Source organism: Eleginops maclovinus, chromosome 14 (assembly GCF_036324505.1).
Source record: "Eleginops maclovinus isolate JMC-PN-2008 ecotype Puerto Natales chromosome 14, JC_Emac_rtc_rv5, whole genome shotgun sequence".
Lineage (NCBI taxonomy): Eukaryota > Metazoa > Chordata > Actinopteri > Perciformes > Eleginopidae > Eleginops > Eleginops maclovinus.
In genome coordinates, this window is record NC_086362.1 from 3,935,549 (window position 1) to 3,960,088 (window position 24,540).

The window sequence follows — 24,540 nt, forward strand, 5'->3', positions numbered from 1 at the left end:
GGGCCTGTTTTGTTTAGATTTGGCACTATTTTAGTCATGAACGTATAGCTTGTTGAATAATACAAATGACACATCACACTACATACAAACTAAAACCAGCCTAATTCATTTTTGGTGTAAAGCTCTCCATTTAACCATCAGGATCATTTCTGTTTTGGTCAAATACTTCTAACATAATGACATTTCAATCTGCTTATTCATTAAAGAAATCCCATTCTTCTTCGGGGTTTCCTCTGGTCACAGACACCCTGTTAAAGTAGCCACATGTGCCGTTCCCATCTTCTTCCTCATAACAATCATCACCACCATCCCAGGAATGATCGCCATCATCAGGATAACCATAAACCTCCTGCAGCAGCAATCCTCACTGTGTCCAAGCTGTTTCAAACATCTTTTCCAGGCTGTAAACATGATGTGATGTGAATTCGTATCGCCCCCTGGTGGTGGTGTCTTAGAACTACTCCTTTATTAAACACTCCACAACTTGAATGAGATCTTAAGCGCTGTGATCGCTCCTTTAAGTCCTCGTGCGAGGCCTTCGATGTATTAGTTTTAGTTAATTGTAGCTAGCAAGCTCAAATTACTTTCCCTGTAATCCGCCTTTAATTGGCTCTTCTAGTGTACATTAAACATGTAATTAGCTTTACTGTATACATTTATTGCAGCGACCGTTGAATAAAGCAACTGTAATTGCTTTGTGCTTATGATCTGTGGCAAAATTACTCACAATGATGTTCTCACATTAAACAGAAATAGGAATCTTATAACCCTGACACTCTTACTATGTGTCTAGATGCAGGAGTGTGTGAAAACAGGACACTTTTCTTTAATTAAAATGTGTTTACAATGGAAAAGCAGAAAGGAAAAATGTGTTGTATTGGAACTCTTCTTCTGAAATCCCAGTAAGCACAACAAATTGACGTTTTAAAGATCCAAGGATTTAATTCAACCGCAGCCACATGTTCATTTGTACCTTAAAGAAGTCAGCAGCCTGTGTGACCAGAGGAGAGTCCAGTTCTGGTTTGGTCCTGATGTAGTGCGAGTACTGCAGGAACTGCTCCCGCTGTGGAAGAGGTCAAAAGAGTTACAAGTGGTGAACATAGAGAAAGTTTTATGATATAAATGTTCTACTTTGTTACGGCCCTTTAATCTTATCACCAAACACACTAAATAATACAGTAGTTGGAGCGCAAATGGGTCAATAAAAAACATTTCTGGCCACTTAAAAGGAGGTTTTGTCTTAGTGCTCACACACAAACCCTTTCTTGCCAAGAACTAAATGAAAGCTTTTATTTCTTGCCTCAAAATGTCCGACAATTTGATTTCTACAAGTGCAACAGTGATTCCCTCTGTCACTCTGCAAATCAGTTGTTTAAAGAGGGCATATGAGGCTCTTTATTAAGGCAATATCTGTTTGAAGGGGTTTGTTTTGAACATGTATAAATGCTTTAATGTTCAAAACACACTTTATTTTTCTCATGCCATCAATCTGAATACACCCGTATTCCGTCTCTGTCTGAAACGCTCCATTTGAGCACGTGTCTCTGTAAGACTCCATCCCAAAACAGCCTTTCTCTGATTAGTCAGTCTTTTCGGATTTTTGAGTCAGCGTTAAGGGTGTTTTAAGACTGTGATTGCCCTGAAGCAACACTTTGTAACTATATATTTTATGTTGTAACATCACAATCGTCTTGACAGCTCATTTTAAGGCCGATTTCTGAATACGTGCGGTGGGCTTCTCTCATTAAGCGTTTTGATACCTATATAGTATTTATATAGCACCTAGACACACTACGGACGAGAATTTTAAAGGTAAATGTAAATATTTTTATCTGAGGATCTTATTTTTTTTAGTTCTGTAGTACAATTCAAATTAAGGCTCAATACACAGGTATCCAAACCAAGCCAAATTCTTCGATTTCTTCACTCTGCTCTTACCTTATGTACCCTATGTGCAGCCTTGATGGCTAAGACAACATAAAAAAAGGCTAGATTGTAAAAAACATTGTATTTGTCACAAATTTTGGACTTACATATTTGCTAAAGCAGTCCTGTTGCAACAAGCTCTGCACGAGAGCGCCCTCCATGGCAGGGAGTAGGCTCTGCGAGTGAAAGGTGCTGAGGCTGGCCCAGTTAGGTAAGAGAGTGTCTGCCTTCCCTCTGATGGAGGCGGGGGTGTCTGACAGCTGCAGCAAGGGGAGGTATGTCTCTTCTACCCCCTTCAGGACGGCCACATACTGCCTCTCTGAACTCAGCATCCTGCACCAGAGCAGGTAGAGCTTACTGCAGGAGAAACAAGGAGATAATAAGAAACGGATGAGTACATTTGCAAAATAGTGTGAGAAAGAGGAGAAGCAGGAATGAAGAGGAAGTGAAGATAGTATTAAGAGATGGCTGGAGATAAAACAGTTGGTCACGATCAAATTACCTCGGATTGAAAGCTGGAGATAAAACACAGACTTCGACTGTTCTAAAGTGATCCCAAAAAGGATTAATGACTTCCCCCTTTCATCTTAGCCTGGCCTCTTCTTAATGTCATTTATAATGTTGGTCTTGTTTTGATGCTCTCAGCCAAGTAAAGCCTTCTCCCTCTGATTATTGAAGTTCCCACAGAGAAAAATGCCCCCAAGAAAGTCTTTTTATTGGAAAAAAATGTGAAGAAAAAGGACACAAACAAACCTCTGTGGGGTTGTTCCGGCTCTATCTGTCCCTGTCTCTCTCTCCGTCCTCCCGAGCAGCACATGTCGTCGTGGCGACCCCGTGTGGTCCACCACCTCCTTGCTGCTGACCTCCACCCCTCGAATTAACACCCCTCCTCCTCCACTACCACAACCTCCACTGGCCCATCCGGGGATGGCTGCAGCCATACTGGTGGTGATCACCGGGTCAGCAACCGCCCGACGCCCCAGCCAGGACATGGGGGAGTTTCGGCTCGGCCCTCCGACCGGGGAATCGGGTTTGGGGGTGCCTGCGCCTCTGCGGGGGGCCAGAAGAGCCTGGAGGTCAAAGCTTGGGTGGCGCTTCCTGGGGGGCTTTGGAGGGAGAGGGGCCTCCGAAGGCTGAAAAGTGAAGAACATATCATTTGAAGTTTCCTACGGGAAATAAATGAGGCCTACAACATGACAAGAGGAAATGAAGCACAAACTCACACTCTTCTTTGCTGGATTCAGAAGGTTCTGTAGGAACTTCCCTCCCCCAGCTCCCCCAGCTCCTCCTCCACCGGCCCCATCCTTCTTGGTCCATTTTTCCTCCACTATCTTCAGCGTTGAGCAGTTTTGCGGCCTGAACAGAGATGCCAGGGATCCCCACGACTGCATCCCCCCGTCTCCTCCTCCAGCTCCCAATCCCCAGTCGCCATCTCCCTCGGGACCCATCAGGTCCCACAGACTGCTGGCAGAGGGGGTCTTTGGCCTCCCCTGGCCCTGATTCTGGGCCCTGTCAGGCTGGAGGAAGCGGGGTTTAACCTGCGCTACGGTCCGCTGGTAGCGCTCCACCGTCTGCGTCCAAAGCTCCAGGAGCGCACCGCCACCCAGCTCCATGGCTAAGGAACGAGCGTCCTGGAAACGTGACGGGGGGATCGGAGGAAGGGAGGCGAGAGGGCAGGTGGAAGATGGGGAAGAGGAGTTGGCGTAGACCACCTCGCACCACTGAGTGGCCTGCACATGAGACAGCAAAGAAAAGATGAAGGTTAGCGTGCGCGTGTCCTAACTGAGCTGAGCGTCTTGAAGCTGACTCAGGATTCCCACCAAATAATCAAGACTTGAGTAAAAGAGGTCTTCTGTGCGGCGTTACCTCGGTCAGTGTGGACAGCAGCCTCTGCGTGTTGTCCAAGGTGGTCCAGCAGTCGGACAGGCAGTGGGACATGTCTCTCAGCTTCTCCCTGACCGGAGGAAGTCGGATCTGGACGGCGCTCAGGCCGGTCCAGTCCAGCTCGCACCAGCCCTCCAGGTCACTGAGCACCGACAGAGTCTCGCTGTGCAGGTCCTAAAGGAGTCAGGGAGACCCACTGTGAGCTCTAAGGCTGGAAAAACCCTGAAGTGTTTACTGTAGAGGCTTCTTGAGGAGATGCACTTGGGAAATCATGAATGGAATAAGTGCCTCTGCTGGGAACATGCTGCCAAAACTTATAAGATCGACACAAATATACCAGTGGTCAGCAAAGTTTGCACATCTGTTTACATTTGAAGCCTTTTGTTATACACGTCTCAAGTCAGAGTAACATGTGCAGCTTAGGGGCCTTTCTCAGTCATTATCCCTAAGTTAGGATGGCAGTGTTATTGTTTTAGAGGAGGACATTACAGGGAGTCCTAAGAGAGCTAAATGAAACCAAAACTGGTACGTTCTCTTGGAAAAAGAAGAACATATTTATGCTTCTTTCTTCACTCTATGACTCTACATTTCCTTCCAGAAGGTACTGCCAAAGCTTGCCAAAGTAATGAATAATCAAACCAAATAGTGGCTTTAACTTTAAAGACACTTTCATAACTGAACTGAGAAAGAGGGTGAAAGGTTTCAAATGTTTTATAGAATCACACTCACGTTGGCTGATTCTCTGAATGTCTTGAACTTCTGCTGTTTGAGCGAGAGTCTGCTCAGAGACAGAGGAGGGTCCTTGTAGTCCTCCAGCTGTGATTGGACTTGCTCAATCTCCTTATCACACTATGGGGAAAGAAAGATAGGGGATTGAGTTGAGAACAATCATACAATTCATCCAGGAGATTTTTTTCAGGAGAGGCAAGCTACGACAGGGAACAGTTTGTCAGTTTTTCATTAAATTAACCCACCCTCCTCCGTCCTCACAAACCTTTTCCAGTTTGTCCACAAGCCTGGCTAGTCGTCCCAGAGCTTCAAGATCTCGACCTCTTTGGTTGGACATTTGCACGAGCTGGTGGAGGGAGTCATCCACGCTGTCGTAAAGTTTAGAGGTCGCAGCAAGAGCAGCCCTGGTGGCACAAAAGTAAAAAAAACAGGGTGGTCATGAACAGGCAATCAGTCATGAATAGGCACGGGAAATTCCAAAAACAGCCAAAAATTTTCACACACTTTCTGGCTGTTGGAAAAGATGTAATTATGAGAAACAAAAAGCCTTGCAGACCGACCGTCTGGCATCAAAGAAATCAAATCAGCCTATACTTGTATTTGGCCTCGTTCTTGTGCAGCCTGAGCCAAAACTCATTACTGGATGAGACAAACTGCTACACATACAGCAGGCTTTAGATCATCTTTAAGCTTTATAGTCGGGCACAAACAAACACGCCGCATCGATCTGTCCTCCATTTGATGGTAAGTTCCTTGCTTCCTCCTTCCTTTCTTTTGTTGCTGAAAACAAACAACTGTGTTCACACGATGAAAAGTATTTTTAACCTATAACTCAACTTGACAAAGAAAAACCCTCAATCACACCCCAGAAATGAGAAGGCAAAAGACATGCAGATGTTGTTTCCGCCCCCCGGGACATAGCTGCTTATATTAGGGTTTTTTTCGCATGTGTCAGTATTTACCCAATTAGAAATGTTGTATTTGCCATGACGTCTTTGTATTTAAAATAGTCCTGCTTCAATAGGCCTTTTTTTAATGTATATTTCAGCACCGCATCATAACAAGAAGAGGAATGTGTGGATGCACACGTTGCTGCTGTAAATAATGAGTGGGAATCAAAGGCCATATACTGAATATTATTTTCCTATTTCTTTAGACTTTTTTTCATTATATCAATCAATTCCTTGTGATACATTCAATGAGTTCTGTAAAACATTTAGTGTTTTACATTGAACAGGTTTCTGTAGCCGGGTTTCGGTCTAATTGTATCGCACATTTTAAAGAGATGTTGTAATGGATGCATGTTTCCATCATGATTCATTTATTAGTAGCTGTTCATAGAGATGAGCAGTAAGTTCGCATTTTGCTTTTTTCAATTCACAAACTTTTCCTCCTTAGTCAACAGTAGAAACGTTGATAAGTTGACGTTTCCACACAGATTTGTCGCTAATTGTAAATGTGGACAGGAAATACAGTATAGGCTTCAGGTACCTGCAGTCCGGTGACTTCTGTGCCAGTCCTGTTGCGCTATTGGTCAGTCCTGCGAGCCAGGCCCCGCCCCTTTGCTGTGGTTCAGTTAAACGCTCGTCGGCCAGGACGCTCGCCATCAGATGTCTGTGTTTGTCGATGCTCTGAGGAACAGCCTGGAGAAGAACTACGTGCTTATTAAAGTTTCTGTGGATGTTGCTGTCTGAAAGGCACATGACATCAAATCACTGATGCAGTAAGGATTAAACAGAACGTCATTTTAGACCTGCCTTAATATCTTTTGGCATTGGCTCTGTGTCCATAGACTGCAGTGCTTCACTGAGGAGAGCGAGGGCGCTCTCACAACGCTCCGTCAGACTCTCCAGGCTCTGAAGGAAAAAAAGTATTAAGATAGATCATGGATTTAAAATGTTATTCTTTGAAGGTCAGAAGCTCCAAGGTTGGAGTATACATTTCTTTTCCAAACCCATGAGAGAGGTCAGGGAAAACGCAGAAGACAGGAAAATGTTTTCATCTGTTTGGATAAAGCAACATAAACTATCCTGAGGGAAAGCCATTAAGATTCTCCTTAGACATCTTCTCCTAGATTTATCCTCCACACCCAGTCCATCACGATGCTTTGAAATCACGACCACCCCCATACAACCGTGCTTTCCCAGCCTCCCAGCCCCAACCTCACTTTGGATGGTAATATTTCAAACCCTGAGGTAAAAAAACCAGTTGTTACAAACAAGCTTAGTAGAATTAAAGGAATGGGAAGCTACTCTTCATGTGTTATATTATTATTTAGACTGTACGACAGCAACATTGTTTGTGAGAAAATGGCCTAAATTATTCAACATAAAATACATGTAAATAATAGATAGAACACATACATATCATGCCATGGAAAAAACGTGAAAAATATTTAAATATTTAACGATAAAGGGGATAGAAAAGAGAAAAAGTCAGCATTTCTCACTAGTCTGAAGGCCAGCCAGTCTGAGTGACAGTGGGTGAAGTCTCCGTCCATCTCTGTGGGCAGCTGCTGCTTGTCCACATATTGCTGAAGGACCGCTGTTCCTCGCACCATGTGGACCTGGACAGGGAAGCAGAGGATAACAAAAATGAAGCCTGGGAGAAACAGAAACCAGCACGAAATGGTAGAGAAAAGGAATGATGGAAAACTAATGAGATTTCAGGTGAGGAGATCCTGCTGTAGGCTAGAGATTATAAACTATTACCCAAGAGCTTTGGTTTCCATGGCTAATATAGACGTAACAAAGCTGGTCATATTTTGTGTTTGCAAAGACATTTGAAAAAACCGAGCTGAGAAAGCAAAAAAGATGTCCTCCCATTGCATAATCTCCATTTGTTGATGATCAGTGGGATTAATTAGAACCAAAACAACCAAAGGAATCGAAGTTCACCCAGTGCAGCTGCGTTAACTGTTAAGTGTCAACATCTTTTGGGTGGGATTTCCCTTTAACATGCATTTTTGTCCTTTTTATTACGCAAGTTTCCACTGCCAAGTCGAAATACAAACCACATGGCTAGAGCAAAAATTCTCATGCAAGCAACATCTTAATGCATCGATGCAAAGCAAATGAGCTGAATTTCCCTTATTTGCAAACTCTAGATGTGCCAAATGCATGGAAATAAGGTTCATTTAGATTCAATGTGAATGCAAGATCCAGATAACAGCATCTGACATTTATCAAATTTTAGCCACGGGAAGAAACAAAGCACCGTGTATGAAATGTGTTTTTTATCAGCAGTTACCTCAGCTGTTGAGTTAACTAACTAAGGGTTTTTTATAAGGTCATGTGGGTGTTCTACCGTGCAAATAAAAGTATGAAAGCTAAGTGAACCAGAAGGAACTAGCTAATGCCGTGTGTAGGCTGGATGATAAACTGTAAACATGTGATTTGGATGAAGTCACCTCTGCGCCTTCCACGTTATACGAAAGGGACTCCTGCTGCTCTTCCACCAAAACCAGAACAGATCCAAGACCGCCAGGAACCAACACCTGGAAACGCATTAAAACAGACTCAGGAAACACATGTGCTGGAGCTACTTTATCACATCTGCAGGCAAGTAGAAGCCTCACATTTGGCTAAACAACAGGGTGTTTTTTTCTGTCTCACCTGGAACAATTTAAGAGCAGAGAGGCAGAGGGTGGAGGGTGGAGAGCGTCTGCCGTCCATTAAAACTGTGAGACCCTTTTCTTTGGCTGCAGGTCTGATTAGGATGGAAGAAGAGAGGTGAAAGCAGTTCAAACAGGAGAAGCAGTTGGAAAACAAAGAGTTTCATTCCTAACAAAGACACCTGCAATGGGAAAGAATAAGAAAGTCGACTCTTGGAAATATTTAAACCAATTAAAGTGCTTTTAATGGGACAGTTACAGTGTCATCTGTATTTAACTAACATTAAAATTCATGTCATTTCTTCCCAAACCTGCTGAAGGACTTTTGTTCAGACTTGCTGTCGGCAACAGACGAGTGGTGTCTGCCAGGTACACTGGCAAGCTGAAAGATGTTTGTTAAATTGACTCTGAAACCCGTTTGTCATGGTTTTCTGGGTTTTCTGGCACATGCTGTGTTTTATCAGCCCCACCTTTTGCTGCATTTGGCCAAGTCAGCAAAAAAAGCAAGTGAGGTTGAACATGCACCGTATGAAGCACTGTTGTTTCTACAGGTGTGTGATCGAGTGACGTAACATAAACAAGTGACGCAGGCTTACCGAGTGATTCTGTAATAGCAGGCCAGGACTCGGGCCATGTCCTCCTCAGAGAAGCTCTTGTCTGATGCATCAGTCTCTGTGACAACCATAGCGCGTCCCAACCTGTCCACTGTACCTGTGGTTGGTAAAACATCCGGTTAAGCACTAAGAGAGGAGGCCAAAAGATAGTATAGTCTGCACACAGAAATGTAAGTGGAGTCATGGGCGTTCTCTATTTTCAAGTATTCGCATCATGTTTTCTGACTTAGAGCGAAATTATGTTCAGTCGTACGATTAAAGGTAAAGACTAGCCCACTTATGTGTACTGAACGACAACACCTGACATTAACTTGCCTGTCAACTTCAGCTTCCCTGACTGGAGAAGCTCTGTGTCCAGTTCCCTGAGCAGAGGAGGCTCTTTACATGTGACACCATTTATTTGGTCAGGACTTGTCTCTCCTGACGCCGCCTCCTCATTAAAGTGGTTGGGTAAGGATGTGTCGGATTGACCATTGCACAGAGATTTGACTTCTTTCTCTGTTGAGGTATACAAAAGTATCATGAAATATATAATCTAGGACTTTTATCATCCAATGCTTGTGTATTCACTTTAAATTATCTTCAGACCTGCACTGCTTTTCCTTGTGCCGCCGGTCCCGTCATTGGTTGGCGGCGGCACCCTGTCAGGTTCGTCCGTCGGTTTTCTTTGCTCCGATCGCTTCTCGTCTACGTTTGGCAGTTTAGTCAAAGCAGGGCAGTTGTTGGGACTTGGTAGAGCAGCTTTACCTTGCTGTTTTGATCCCTTGTGGTGTGAACGACCACCAGACCTAGCCCTCCCTTTGGCCCCCTTTCCCTTCCTTTTCCTCCTGAAGACAAAGCACAGGAAGGTATTAATGAGGTACAACAGACAGTTGATAACTTTTCTCTCTTTCCTTGTTTTTTGGACATAGTGTCCATTACAATGGTTTTACAAGGTGTCTTTTGTACCACTAGTTCAGTATATGTGTGCACAAAGTGCTGCTCACCTGTCCTTTCATTTGGGAAGTAGTGCCCATGAGAAATAAATGTTTACCTTGGTGCTCTGAATCCTGCAGTTTTAACTTCCTTTCCTCTGGGACTGACTCTGTCCTCCATCTTTCCGTCATTACTTTCCTCTGTCACCTTTGCAATGGAGGAACTGTTCATTTTGGATCCACTGCTGGTAGTTTCTCTACTCTCTAAAACACCACTGAAAGATCTCTCTGTTGCGTCCGATGTTGGAGTAGTGGCATCGCTGTCTGCGCACAGTGGTTTATCTGTATCCTCGAAAACAGAGTCCGAATGAGATCCGTGATCTGAGTGGCCCTCTATGACATGCCCAGCTTTGTCGTTCCCCAAGTCATTTGCGACAAAACTTTCGCCACTCTCAGAGTCTTTACCACTGTGGTTGTTTCTGCAAGGCTGTGGGAGGCTGTTGCTGTCTCTCTCTTTTCCCACACCTGGCTTCCTCTCTTTGAACAGGCCGTCATGATAGAGCCGGTTACTTTCCAGGCCTTCAGAGTCTCTCCTTGTTTTATCTCCTTCATCTGAGTCAAGGACAGAAGAGGAGTAAGACCGTCTACTTCTGCAAGATTCAGTGACTCCTGGTGAAGTCCGACGTGGTAAACTGTCCCCTTTCGGGGTAACTAGATCTCTTTTGGCAGCTCGAAAGCTTCCTGACCCTTCCAGTCTCCCGTATCCCCATGCTCTTCCCTTCCTGAGTTTGATGGCTTTACTTCTCCTGCACAATGGCAATGTCTTTGTCTTACAAATTCCGTGCATCTCGAGGTATCTTTGCCTTGTGTCAACCCCTCCATCAGGACCCAGTCTGGGCTCCATCAGCTCCACATAGTCCCCGTCCAGCTGAGGGTGCCTCGTTGTCCGCCCGAGCCCATCCTCGCTGCGCCTTCGCCTGGGATGCGCAGGTGCAGAGTCCAAGCCGTCTGTTGTTAAACCATCATCTTCTTCCTCATCCCAGGACCAGGAGTCGAGTTCCCCTGAGGATGAGCCACCCCAGCCCCCAAGACTGCTGCCCCCCTCACTGGGCAGGCCGTTGGATGTTGGCCCCTCAAGGTTGGACATCAGTCCCAGCCCCTCAGACGGGTCGTGGATGAATTTTGGGTAGACGACCTCCTTCCACGGAAGTCGAACCACACCGTCACATGTACTGACCAGGCAGGTGTCGAGTCCTCCTCCAACTGTGCAAGGGGGAAAAAGGACTGAGTGTAAAGTTTGCTTATTTGTAAAGGGTATAAATGATGTGAAGAAGTGCCCAGCTAATTTTACTTTTACTGGCTTTTTTTTTAGCTCTGCTGTTTTCAACACCGTCTGGCACTCATATATCTCTCCCTTCTCTTGTTCCCCTTGGTCATAAACTCTTAAAGCCATCTGTTTCTCACCTCTGTTTTAAGTATAATGTTCTCACAAGCATTACTTACTGGTTAGGTTACCAAGTGTTAATCAGTTCTCTCCTAAAAACCTGATCGCACATGTAAGACTTCCTAATCTATTATCAGAAGCAAAAGGAAAGTGGACGGATATACAGTATGTCACTCTTTCCTTACCCTCTCTTTTGTGGCCCCGCTCTTTGTTGATGCTGTGCAGCCACTCAGTTGTGAACACAAGAGGGTGCTGCGACTCGGGTACCAAGATTTCCTGAACTGTGCGTCCCCCAGGGGCCAGACATTTTAGGGCCAGCCGTGGGCAGCGTGTAGAGAAGGGCACCACCTGCAGGTAGAAGTCATTACTGCGCAGGATCCTCCAGTCCAACGTGGATAGCTGCACAACCACTTTCTCTCCTAAGCACAGAGGCCAGCCGGAGTGCAGGAACAAGCAGCCCAAGTATTGAGACTGAAAAAGAAAGAAGCGAGGGAGTGTGATGAATGTATGAATTAAAACATGAAACCCTAATTAAATACAATTCTATCTTATCTTCTTTCTGTACCTTCTTAGTTCAAAGTACCCTCTTTGCTCTTTAGAAATCCCCCCCCCCCCTTTAGAGTACCCTCAAAAACTATTCTGTTTAATGCTCAGCACAACCACAGCCCGCATGAGCCAGTTGGAGCCTTCCTGCATGGTTGCAATTGTCCCCCAGATGAGTCGAATTTCTAGAACTGATAACACACCAGTCAACACTATTCACAAGCTCAACTGGCCGATCGCCAGAGCCACATGTGACTCACGCAGTGCTTTCTAAAGTGTAATACTGCTTAGTTGGCATGACATAGTGAGAAGACTCTGGATTGCTGCAGAGAGTCGGTGTGAGTCAGATGGAAACATGCAGATGAGCAACTCTTCACAACAACCAGCCACTGTTTAAACCTCTGTTTCATTAGCGGAAAGCACATCAAGTAGCGAGACTGAGAAAAATCAATACAAATCAAGCGCTCTAAATAACCTTGTCTAAAAATAGAAAGTCCCGCAACGAAGCATTTACCCGAGAATGAAATCGGGTGAAGGAGAGAAGGCCTCGAGTGTAATCCCCTGCACTATAAATCAACTGATCTGTTTGGAAAAAAACAAATGCTTCTCCGACCCTAATCAATCCCGTGTCAAATCTATATCCTATCTTTCTGTATCTCTTTTGGAGTCTGAGGTAAAAACTTCTCTCTGCTGTTCCCAGTCACGTCTAATCGACTGACTCTGGGCCGCTCCCTCCCCCCTCCGTGCCCTGCAGACTCACGAGACGTGATCAAATTATATTCCTTATGCAACCTCTCCTCCATCTTTCCTTTTTTCTACCTCAGTCCCTTCTTCAATTCCTTCCTTTGTAGGCCTGTTTTTCTTGCTGTACGAAAGATGGGGCAAGCTAAAGTAAGGGTGGGAATGAGCGTTCAAAAGCATGTGTGACTTTTCCTCTCTTAAAAAGTTTGTCTGTTTTGAGTCATTCCACATTCTGTAACTCCCTGTGTCCTCTGGGCCCCCTCCCTCCTCCTACTTACTCCCTCAAAGTAGCCCAATGTTTGCTCCTTCTTCCGCACCTCCCGTTTCACAAAAAATCCTCAGTCAGTGTACTATAGTCGTGACCTTCAGCATCTCCTCTTTTTTTTTTCAGACACATGCAGGCACGGTGAATGAACTCCATGTTCATTCTCTCCTTCGACTCCCACTCTGTTTCTCACTCTCTCTCTCTCTTGCTCTCACAGCAGTAACACCGACATATGGAAGGCATTATTGTCATGACTCACAGTCTAACTCCCGTCCCAGGCAGCTCCGCATAGCGACAATGAAAACACAGTTTGCTCACATGCATGTGTGTGAGTGTGTGCAAGTCTAGGAAAACTGTATAAAGGGAAATATGAGACAGCTCTTAGCCTCCGAGCTCGGGCTAAACAGTGTGTGTTGTATATCTCTGTATGTGGAAAATCAAATAAAAGGAATGCAGTTCAGGATAAACCTCAGAGCTTTGAGTTAAGTGCATGTCACATCTCATTCCATCGACTTGTTTTGTGCTTGAGAGAGGTGAGGGCCCTAAGTATAAATTACATGTATGTCCGTAGTGTATCCAATATCATACTATTTACATGAATTGGCTTTTTGCATGTGGGAGTCTGAAAATTAAAACCAGAGCTCTTTAATTCATGCTTCTTTCCTCCTTATTTCACAAATTCTTTGTCTCAATGGAGCTTCCGAGGCAGGAAAACCTCCTCTTTGGTCTTCGGGTCAACAGCGGTTGGTAAATATCAAATTTCACCAGCCACTTTCACTCATTTTAGCAGCCAGCTAGAGTTTTGGAGCAGACTCGACCCTCCACAGTGCAGAGAGTAATGGGTAAAGGGTCACACATGTGTCAAATTATAAAAGCCTTGAACTTTTTCTTTGCACTGGTGTCTTCATGTCAAATGGTACTGGGACTGGTAGGATCTTGAGAATTGATTTGCTCATACTTAATCCAGACTGGACTTGAATTGGTTTCCTCAAAAGACTTAAAAACAGCTCTGCCAGTCCGTACAGAAAACTCAACAGATGATGGTTTACTCCCATTATCCTTTTTTGCATTTGACAGATGATGCTGCTTCTGATTATACAGCTATGTGTGTGTTCTCGTCTGCAGTGTTTGCAGTTTGGAACTCACGCAGGCGTGCTGCTGGAGTTTGTGCAGGAGGTGCTTGGCGGGAACGAAATAGTCCAGGAGGTAGCGAAGACTGTCGTGTTGATAGGTCGACTCCAGGACTGAAAAGACCTGGATGAATATGGAATAAGGAACAAAGAAACACAAGTGAATGCAGTTGTAGTCACTGGATTTGTTGACAAGATGTACAGATGTTGATCTTACTTATCATTCGTGCTTGGGGGAAGCCTTTAAACTACGAACAACCTTTGTTTCAGCTCCTGCCATGCATCTTGGAGTGTACCAAATGGATTTTAAAAGGGTTGGATTTTCTCAAGAGCGGAGGAATTTCGTCAACCCAGACAGCATGTAATCAGACAGGCTGTTTCCTCTTGCCCATATTATTTCATCAAGTCATTAAGCAGCTTTTTTCTATAGCAACAAAGAAAGGTGATAGTAAGCTACATGGCGACTTGGAACAAACTGATTACCATATTCCCATAAATGGGCAAAAAGAATGGGCCAAAACTCATGCTCAAAGGCCCATTAGTCCACTGGGTTAAAGGGAAACAAAGCTGTGTAATGCTCAGTTTGAGACAAAAAGTTCCCACAATGCTCCAGTAAGAGATTGCCAGTCCAGCTTTATTTATATAGCTCCTTTTATACAATGCAGAGCCAAATTGCAGTAAAGGGCAAGATTGAAAGGGGACAGCCTTAAAATTAAACCTATGGTGTTAAAAAAAAAGGCTTAAAAGCAGAAATGGTTTGCAGCTCCTGGTTGGAGGAAGAGGGTTTGGCTCTCATTAACCAGCTAGCTAGAAGTTGTTTGTGTTGGCTTCTCGCAGCAGTTATTATCTGGGGAAAGCAACGTTATCCGCTCCAAACATCGCCTCTCCAACTTTGCCTTATCATTTAATTGAATCTGCATTATTTATATTCCCCTGTTTATTGCTGCATTGATGTGGACTGGAGTAAAGGTGTATGTGTGTGTGAGATGTACCTGGGAGAGGAGGGGTGGTGCTGTGCTCTCAAAAGGCGGGTAAAGCGATGAGAGCGCCCCCTGCACACAATCCTCCATCGCCTCCGAACCCTGACAAAACAAAGGTGGTAAGAAAGGGTTAATCCATAACCGGATGCTGAGTCAACTCTAAATGTCTGTGTTTGTGTTCAACAGCCTGGTTGTCTCGCTTTTTGCTGACACACACACAGTCAAATATACACACACATTCTCCTTTCAACTTCCTGTTGTAATGTCTGGGGAGCGTCAAACATTTCCTCCAAGGCCCAGTAAATGTAGGAACCCCCAGAGCAAAAGAGTCAGACCACTGCAACATAATCACCTAACACACACACGTGCATGCACAGTTGCTTGAACACACACAGGCTTGGGGAGTAACGGATGACATATAACAGGATTACATCATCAGGTCACAAAAAAAAAGGTAACTGTTACACGAAACAGATGTAATCAGATTACTACATTCTTAAAAAACTGGGAGGAAAAGCAGGATTACAATGTGACAAAACATTTTCAAATAAAGAAACAAAACACATTTGTTATAGTAACCCTAACCCTAACCCTGCACACACACATCAGTGTGACAGAGCGGAGCCACACACTGTTTATTTTTCTACTTGTTGGCATGGAAACTTCTCTCTCTCTTTCTCCCAAACCTCCCATCTGCTTCTCCTCCTCACTTTTTCGTTTCACCTCCATCCGACTCCTTGAATGTCATCTGACAACAATTACGTCGGGATTCTCTTCAACAGACGGTATATTGTCTCGAATAACGAGAAGAACCCGAGGAGGATGGATGGATGGAAAGCCATGGGAGAAATCCCAGAATGGGAGAACACAGTGTATGGAAAAAAGTGGATAGAAAGAGAAGGGGCCAGGAGGGAATGAGCTGGTGGTTGTGCGGGGGTTTATGGAAGAAGACCTAAGTTCAACCGTACCGAAAATTATTTTCTCTGGGTTTGATTTGTGTACACAGAGGGCTTGGGGTTAGCCACAGAGGAGGATAGAATGAGTATTACAAACAAGAAAAGACTGTAGTTTTCCTACTTTGCCTGAAATGCCCCGACAATATAAATGAATATTCAGATATTCTATCCAAGGTTGAAACAAATGTCAGGACTTATTTGCTATTGTGTTTGGAAGTTTGGACGAGAAAAGGAGATAGAGAGGGTAACAAGAGGGTAAAAGCAAAGAAGTCACTGTGGGATTTATGAACAGAGCAAGAAGAAAAGTGGACAAAAGTCAACTTTTCCCTCCCTGGTGTCCAAGTGGTATTATTGTTGGCACCACTGCTGCAAAGGCTACTGGATTGGACCCTCAAAGCCTATAGGATAAGTGACAAACTACTTATTACTACTTTTAAGGACTTTTAGAACTTGTGCTAGCTTCTTTCATTGGACGAATGTGAGCAATAAGGCACAAAACATGCTGTTTTTCCACCGTTACTTTGGTACTTCCGCATTTATGCTACTGGGGAGAGTAACGGGAAATAACTTTCATTGGTACTTTTTGGTAATGGGGATTGCTGCTGATGTTCCCAAGCTAAAAAAAGCACTTTCCTTTTCCTGTTTTGGTTGCCCAATGGTTGACATGTTTCCTCTTGTGTCGTAAATCTAGTGAAGTCGTACAAAGTGGCAGATTCCATACTGAAATCAAGACCTATAAACAACCAATCTGACTGAGATGGTGTCATTACATTGTGAATCAACGTTCACGTTTAGCTTTTTTTGCAGACCTGCTGAGGTAAGGTTGCTCAGGGTCACTCACCAGAGATGTTAGGTTCTGTTTCCATCCACTCTTGGCTGCAAAGCACATTTTTCAACTGTGACTTCAGCTCATATGGGACCAACAGCAGGGTGGCACAACCGGGCTCAAACTCACACAGCTTTATTTTTCCTTAGTAACAGAGAATTTTGGACCGAAGCGGAGGAAACATACATAAATGTTGCAGCTTAGTTTTCCAGAAGCTGAGCAGCTCTAAGTCCATGTTTGTTCGTTGGCGTTTTAAGTAAACAAAACTTTCTTTCCGAAGCCAGAAATAAAATGCACCTAAAGGATCAAAGCAATGGTTCCTATTCATCTTAACGCAATTTAAAACCTTCCCAGATGCTTGGCTTGTCATTCGAGTTTCCGAGCGATTAACCTTTTTAAGATTCACTACATTAAAACAAAACACATCACAAGTTAGATTTAAGCAACGAATGGAAAGATATTTGTGACTCGAACGACACGAAGCATTTCCTTCAGGTCCTATTCAAAATGCACACTCTGTTCTTTCAAACTACTGTAACAGAAAACACATTTTGCATTATTTTAGAAAGGGTTATTTTGAGATACCTAGACAGGAAGTATCTCAATGAGTAGACTATGGTAAACAACTGTCTGTCAGAGGGCAGGTTGTAATAGGTGCTGAGGTTGTAAAAGAGGTTTAAACAGCCTTCTGGCTCACTGACAGAACATATTGAGTCTTGTAAAAGCACAGCAGGGGGTTCAGGGGATTGCATGGCAGGCCTGCAGGAACTTCCTCTTAGACTAAAGCCCTTTTTAAAGCATCCTACATGACTTGAGTTCATTTAACACAACACTATATTAAAGCAAAAACACCATGGTGGACATTCGTTAATGTCTTTTTTGGTTTTCCTAAAGGCAACGCTCTTTAAGTATCATTATACAGACCATAAATGCCAATATGGTTGTGTGCAATGCCTCTTTACTTTCAATTCTGGTTTTTTTGCACATACGATAAATGAGAACAACTCTGCAAATGTAGCCCAATTGGCTCAATAACACCCCTCAGGATCAAATATGTGGCTTGTGCCAGAAAACACAACCTTCATTTATTAAAATGTTGGTACAAATAGGCCTAAAACCACTTCATTTCCTTTTAGCGTCATATGATTAATGTTTGAGCCCATATTAAGACGTTCAAGTAGCTGAACCGAATGCAGCTCACTTAGTGACAAGGTAGCTCGCCTGCAGCAATATTTAGTTTGGATGTGCGATGTACAATTAATGCCACAAGCCCACCCCTAACCCTCACATTTTACTTCCTCGGCACTCACTGTGTTTGCATGCCTGTACACACAACCGTTCAACAGGATATTCCATTGGTAAAATCCAAAGAATGGAATTTCATTCTGGAAGCACAATCACTCAATTACGCGAGGAAATGATGTCTAATGGAGGGAGAGGGAGAGCCATGCTGCTTTCCACCAAACCAAAAAAAATGTCTTGTATCTAACAGTACCGGTAGATCTAATGCAGTTAGTCCATCTTGCTTTCGATCACAGGCCCCATACGTGCACATGAAACAAAGCAGCCCTGATTAAATTTGTAAATTAGATTTCCTTTTCGACTCTGAAGTCAGAAGCGGCCTCTCACATAAATATCTGGTGCCTTTTTCTTAAAGGTACAATAGGTGTAATTCAGTTATACTTTAATTGGATACTGAACACTAATGCACTCAGGTGTTTATGTCAACACATCTGTGAGTATAAATTAAATGAGTTCCAAGGAATCTGTAATAAAGGCCTTATTTTCATACACTGCAAATTTCTAGAGAACATTTTTCCAATGTCTTTTTGGGAACTAGCTTGTACGCACATTATCGCCCAATGACACCAAACCAGCAAGATGATGAAGAACAGATCTGAGTTAGATGCTTATCAAGGAACATGACTATTCTTAGCATCAAGTCATGCTAAGAATATCTTTCACCTCAGATGTACTCTTGTGTGTGAAATAGGTTGATAGATGTGTACAATTGCATGTCATTCTGAGAGAAAGTGTACAGTTTGGAGTCAAATTGTTGGCTTTTACCAAATAAACCATGCATTGCCTTCTGTCTTCTTAGCCCGAATGCAAAAGTAGTACATCTCAAACCTTATTCAAAGCTAAGCCAAACATTGCAGAGGAAAAAAAGTAGCCGGAAAAGTGTCTGAGTGTTCGTAAGGCACGTGTCGGTGAGGACAATCGGTAGGGTGTGAATGAATGTGTATCCTCCTGTTTGTGTCAAATTTGGACGCACAGTACAGACACAGGGTATGTCATACTTGCGTCAGACTTCCTGTCTTTCTCTCGTGTTCGCAGACTGTAATGGAAAAAGCAGAAGTGGTCTTCTATAGAGATTCACAGAGGGAAATCCCAGAAAAAGAAAGAGATGTCAGACCAAAGTACAGAACCAAAAGGGGTAAAATTGAAGAGACAAGGTGGAATGAATCAAGTCACTTTGGAGTACACATGTAGTCCTTGGACTGTCCTTCTTGTCACTTCAGCTTATTGAAGTGTCAGTGAATTAATAAAACAGATTGTAAAAAAGACAGAGCCAGACAGACCTATCGAGGGATCAGACAGAAAAAGAAAAGAGAAAAAGAAACGAGGAGGCGGCCTGACCGGTGGGAGAGATCGATGGGAAACAAGAGCAGCGACCATGATGGAAACCAGATGTAGACCCAAACAGTAAAAAAAAAGACAGAGGAAGAGAGTTAGAGCAGAAAGGAGCTCGGAGGGGATGACATGATTAGGAGCGAAAAAGAGAGATATGTCGACAGAGAAAGAGGGAACAGAAAAATGGGGGGGGGGAAGCAGACAAAGGGAAGTGGGGATGAAAAACAAGAGGCCCGAGTGTGATTTCCTTTCCTAAATCTGCCTGTCTAATCCAATCTGACCTGCAGTGAGTCAAACATCTTCTTTACAGATTGTTTGAGACTACTTAAGTGCTTCAGTCTGTTGCTGGATTGAGAGAAGGCGAGTTTGACAGCAGATTTCACACATTTGGCCTCCATTCATTGTCAGTTTATCGTCTGTGACAAACGAGCGTGTGATTTTGTCACATTTATTGGCGTTACTGGTCTTCCCAGTGTGCGACATTCCCGAGGTCACCTAGCTTAGGCTTTGCTAGGCCAAGCAGAGTGTTAGCTTGCTAGCTTAGCTGTCACATCAAAACAACACATGTAGCAAGATACAGAAGCTAGTGGAAGAGTAAAACTTTGTTGTTGTTGTTTTTCTAGCTTGGACTATCCTTTCTAAACTTGGTAAACAAGGTTCTAAGACAACAGTTAAGCCTTTTTTTTTTAAATAACGATTTATTAAGGTAAAACTGAGAAGTTAGCACTCCTTTGTTTGTTTTTCCTTCATTGCAGGTACTTAATATGTGCTTTGCATGTAAAAAATTGACTATTTGGCTCATAATTTAACTTTCTCACCTTAAAAAAGTTGATATTGGAGGCTTTCTACTTCCCAAAAACAAAGATGATGGGAGTGTGAACCAAAACTCAAAAGGTAAAAGGCGCCAACATGCTTTTATTTTCTGGGTTTGACTCATGTTACTCAGCAGAGTCACCTGATCCATTGGTATTGTAACCGCTGTAATAGCTGGATATTGGAGCATAGTAAGATCTTGATAAAAAGACAATTTTAAAACAAACAAAGTATCTGCATGGCTGCCCAATAAAGATGCCATTGAAACAGCCATAATGAGCGATTGCTGCGTTGAAACATATCCATCGCTGCTCTGTTGGCTCTGTTTATGTCAGAGACGCTTGACAATCACAGGAAGCTCAGTTTAAGAAAGATTCCAGTGATTGACAACATCGCCGACCCCGTCCTGATTGTTCTGCCGTTATCTCCAACCGCCTGGTACTCCGAGCATGGTTAAAACAAACACACTGAACTGTTGGCAAAACGTCCATCTTTTTGGCTCCGTGGCCCGACTAAAAGGACTGGTACATCCCGTTAGTTTCAAAATCAGAGCTCACCAGACAGAGGGAATGGAAATACCCTCTGCCACATATTCTTGGCACAGGGTTGATGTGTGTGTGTGTGTGTGTGTGTGTGTGTCACTTTCCTGTATGATGCATTCTAACACCTTTGTGCAGTGTGTTAGCATGCATGTTGGTCCTAAATCAATCATGCACGCACACATTCCTCAGGTGTCAAGCGTTTTTACTTTTGGACACATGATGTTTAAAGGGGTTCGTAAAGGTGTTAAATCCACCTTTTGAAGCCTGCTGTGATAGAAAAACGTTGCTGTGGTTACAGTATATGTGTTCCTGTGTCCACATCTGGTACGGTTTTACCACACCAAACGTTCCCAACGGTTGAAGAGGAAGATGAACTGTACTGCACATGTTCTTCCTTCCCCCTGAAGTTCATGCCATCCCTTGTTCCCCCTTTCTCTTTTTTCTCTACTCTCTCGCTCCCCCCTTTTCCTCCTTGGTCCAATGTGGAAAATGCGGCATCACCGAAACCACCAATACTGCCGTCCAAGTCTCCTAAAATAAAAAAAGTAACCCTACCCTCCTCCTTTATTCCTCTCGTTCCCACTCCAGCTCTCCCTTTCTCTCTGCTTTTACCCTTGCCAAAAGTGCTCCACCCTGCCCGACACACAGAAGCGGGAATATGATCCAAATCTTTCTTCCCTAATTCAATTTATATTCTCATATGCGTGCATGTGTCTTCTTGAATCATCCGTCTGTCTCCCTGCCTCTGTATGTCACCGATCACACCATGAGTGGGTGTGGATGGTAAACAAAATCCCAAGAGACGCAACAGAGAGCCCTTGATTCCATCTGCAAGTCTACCACAGAAATCACCAACGTCACACTGCTTCAATCATGTCAATATAATTTACTGCCGTTGGGATTTGACAACTTTGTTTGGGGGCTATAACTGCTGACTGGAGCTTCTTCTTAAATCAAACACAGGCCATTATGAAAATAATTAAAGCAAAATCCAGCCTGTTTTGGAAATCGTGGAGAAATCGGCTTCACATATATCATACAAATCCCCCCCCCCCCCAAACAAAAGTACATCTTACGTACATTTAAGAAGCCCAAACTTAAAGAACTCTTGTTGCCATGGATGAAAAACAATAACAGCTTGTTGTTATTTGACTTGAGAAGTGAAAATAGAGCTGAGGATAGAATTACTGAGTTAGTATCTTCCATTTTTACACAAAATATATCACTTTCAGCATTTTCCAGAGAAAGTTTTCCTTATGGTTTAAGAAAGGGAGACCTACCATGACTTCAGTCAGGAATTCCTACATAGTCCTCAGCTCCTTCCCTGCATTTGCTTCCTCTCTGCATTCTCTTTTTTCCTTGTTGTTTTCAAACAGCCTCCATTAACTCCTTCTTTTTGTCCTTCTTTTTTGTAGGATTTGCGTAAAACCAGTCCTCCTCTCTTCCCCTCTCACTCTCCGCTATGTTTCCCAGCCTGGGAATGTCCGAGCTGAATTTGTTTCCCCTCCCCTCTCCGTCTGCCCGGCAGTCCCACGCACACCCACCTCCCCCATCCCTCCCTCCCTCCCTCCCCTCCAGCTTTCACCTAACAAGAGAGCTACAGTCCCTCTCTGCACTCAAACTTTCCATTTATCCCCCCAGAGTTACTTTAAATGAATAGACAATGAAAAGCTGTTACCCCACCCATGCTTGCAAAAAATAAACCTCTTATGTTTTATTGTCGGAATCGTTTATTTTTATGGGCAGATAATAATTAAGGCTTTTCGTAATCAAGCTTCATTTGACCAATCCCTGAAATGACTCACACAGCTGCAAAAATAGGTTTGTTTCTTTAAATAGAACTACATACAGGCTCCAAAACGTGTCATAAAAGCAGAGAAGCGTTAACATTTCACACCAGAACAAACACGTTTTTACACCGTTTTAACAATGGCTTATTTTTAGCGCGATGGATTGAACTCCAGTAGTGAAGGTTGTAAAATGTTTTCAAAGGACGCCCTACATTCCTTTTGCTGGGTCATTGACATTTTGCCACCCATCTGATGTTAGACAAGGGTTAAAGGGCCTCTCTAGGGATATAGTATTTCATCTCCATAATGCTGATAAACACGCAGGAGACACATTCTTAAAGGATTGGTTGAAATTGATGCGGCAGAGGTCAAGATATCATGACTTGTAGTCCCTAGTATGGGTATAGCTTTTTAAAAACTCCAGATACTACATTTCCCAGAATGCAACTCAATAGCGTGTTTCCTTAGTGAAGAGTTTTCAAATTATTTTCTCTTTTTTTTTTTAACTAAAACAATTGAAAAGTACAAATTTGTTCTTTGGAATGTCAAAGGAATCGTAGGCCATGACAAATTGTGATTTTTTAATTTATTCTTAAGCAACGGGATATGTGCTAAAACAGCTCTGCATTGACGTTGCCGTGGGGTTTCTATGGCGGGAGCGATGTCGTCCATCTAGGCCGAAGCGCTTCCGCTTGAAATTGCAGCCGATCGCTGCAATCAAAGGTCAAATTATGCAAACTTTGACCCAGTAATCGCTGACCTTTAGACACACAAGCGATCGGATAACAGCTGTATGTAGCGGCGCAAGCTAGCAGACGAGGTATCCATAGCACTGAAACATTACTGGCAGTTTTCTCCGCACAACCGCACCCGCATATGGTGTGAATGCAGCTTTAGGCTAGCTTGATGGGATCATGAATTAAAATGTCATCTCGGGTTAATCCCAAATAGTCCCAAAAATAGAGAATATTAATTACTGGCTTGTTTTCCATTTGCAACGTACAGCATTTAACATGTACCTTACACTGTTACCTATGTTATCCATGTGGTAATGCATTGCAGTTAGACCTGTAGGGGAGATCATTTACATCAGGGATATGGAAACATACTTTTTCCTTCTATATATTATCACATGAAGTCACATTCAAGGCTTGAGTGGCCCATAGCTCAGTTTTTATTAGGGGTTTTATTGCTCTTCGCCCCATAATCGTGACAAACTGGTACCATTGCTAAATGTAACCCTCTATGGTTTGACTGCTGTAATGAGTGAAGGGATAGAGCATCCTCTTGGAAAGCTCAACAGTGCCTCCCTGTGTGTATTGTGTGATAATGCAGTAATGAAAGAGTAGAGAAGGAAAGCAGTTTGCTGCGGACAGGTGATGCACAGTAGGTTTTTGTCATTGTGGATATTTTGACTTGATTCCAGAACATGACATCAAAGCAGCTCAATTTAAACCGTGTGCTTTTCCTCAGAAGGCCTATGAGGAGTCCTCTTTTTTTCCTCATTGTTTCATTCAAAACATTGAAGGATTTTTAAGGGGCATGTTTGTTTTCAATACCATTTCATCACGTGGCACTCCTGAATGTTTCTCATTTTATCTTTTGTTTCAGTGCTAGAAAAAAGTAATGCCTCAGTACATCCTGTACATACCTGGCAAGATGGACAAGAAGAACCAACTAGTTTCTATCTGGGTGTGTTTGTCCATCTCCTGCTAAGTTTATACAATACAGTCCTTAAATACTGATGGGGTTTCACATGTAATTAAAACTTCCTCACACCCACACGAGACTGCCACACCTAATTCAAGGCATATATGACTTGTAGGAGTATCTCCCTGTCGGCTGTCGGCTTAATTACGCCTTTTAAAATGCATTGGTTAATCACAGGTTTAACTGGCAGGAGTAAACCACACATGGAAAAGTGGCTTGTATATATAATCGAAGCAGTAGATTGACATTTGTTCACGTAGTCATTGTTGTACCGTTCAAAATGACGTTTACTAAATTCAACAAGTCCTTTATTTACACTATGTGCAAAGACTTGCTCATCAACGTAAATGAGAGAATGACAGCCTCAATTTCCAAGTGTTTTAATGCAGATGTGATGAACATTGCTGCTTGTATTTAACATATATTTTATCTTCCTGCATTTCACATCTCCAAGTTCTTTCCCACATTCTGAAACGATATAAAAAG

The 24,540-nt window shown here is 43.3% G+C and overlaps 1 protein-coding gene across 2 annotated transcripts in view; it reads right to left on the bottom strand.

The window, feature by feature from the left end:
- The window catches only part of arhgef40 (Rho guanine nucleotide exchange factor (GEF) 40), a 33,124-nt gene extending 11,081 nt beyond the window's left edge, over nucleotides 1-22,043 (bottom strand). The window contains exons 1-20 of one of the 2 annotated variants that reach the window (XM_063900339.1): nucleotides 21,835-22,043; nucleotides 14,796-14,885; nucleotides 13,820-13,927; nucleotides 11,310-11,595; nucleotides 9,800-10,943; nucleotides 9,355-9,593; nucleotides 9,082-9,264; nucleotides 8,749-8,863; nucleotides 8,154-8,247; nucleotides 7,949-8,035; nucleotides 6,989-7,105; nucleotides 6,297-6,395; nucleotides 6,031-6,182; nucleotides 4,805-4,943; nucleotides 4,540-4,659; nucleotides 3,793-3,984; nucleotides 3,150-3,656; nucleotides 2,680-3,059; nucleotides 2,034-2,283; nucleotides 974-1,063 (exon numbers count right to left, since the gene is read on the bottom strand). In XM_063900339.1, coding sequence (XP_063756409.1) covers nucleotides 974-1,063; nucleotides 2,034-2,283; nucleotides 2,680-3,059; nucleotides 3,150-3,656; nucleotides 3,793-3,984; nucleotides 4,540-4,659; nucleotides 4,805-4,943; nucleotides 6,031-6,182; nucleotides 6,297-6,395; nucleotides 6,989-7,105; nucleotides 7,949-8,035; nucleotides 8,154-8,247; nucleotides 8,749-8,863; nucleotides 9,082-9,264; nucleotides 9,355-9,593; nucleotides 9,800-10,943; nucleotides 11,310-11,595; nucleotides 13,820-13,927; nucleotides 14,796-14,885; nucleotides 21,835-21,837 — 4,395 coding nt within the window. In that variant the 5' untranslated portion in view covers nucleotides 21,838-22,043. Of the gene's footprint in view, nucleotides 1-973; nucleotides 1,064-2,033; nucleotides 2,284-2,679; nucleotides 3,060-3,149; nucleotides 3,657-3,792; nucleotides 3,985-4,539; nucleotides 4,660-4,804; nucleotides 4,944-6,030; nucleotides 6,183-6,296; nucleotides 6,396-6,988; nucleotides 7,106-7,948; nucleotides 8,036-8,153; nucleotides 8,248-8,748; nucleotides 8,864-9,081; nucleotides 9,265-9,354; nucleotides 9,594-9,799; nucleotides 10,944-11,309; nucleotides 11,596-11,689; nucleotides 11,775-13,819; nucleotides 13,928-14,795; nucleotides 14,886-21,834 lie in introns of those variants that run through there. The other variant, XM_063900340.1, reaches the window with a different exon arrangement.
- Between the last annotated feature and the right edge of the window lie 2,497 nt (nucleotides 22,044-24,540).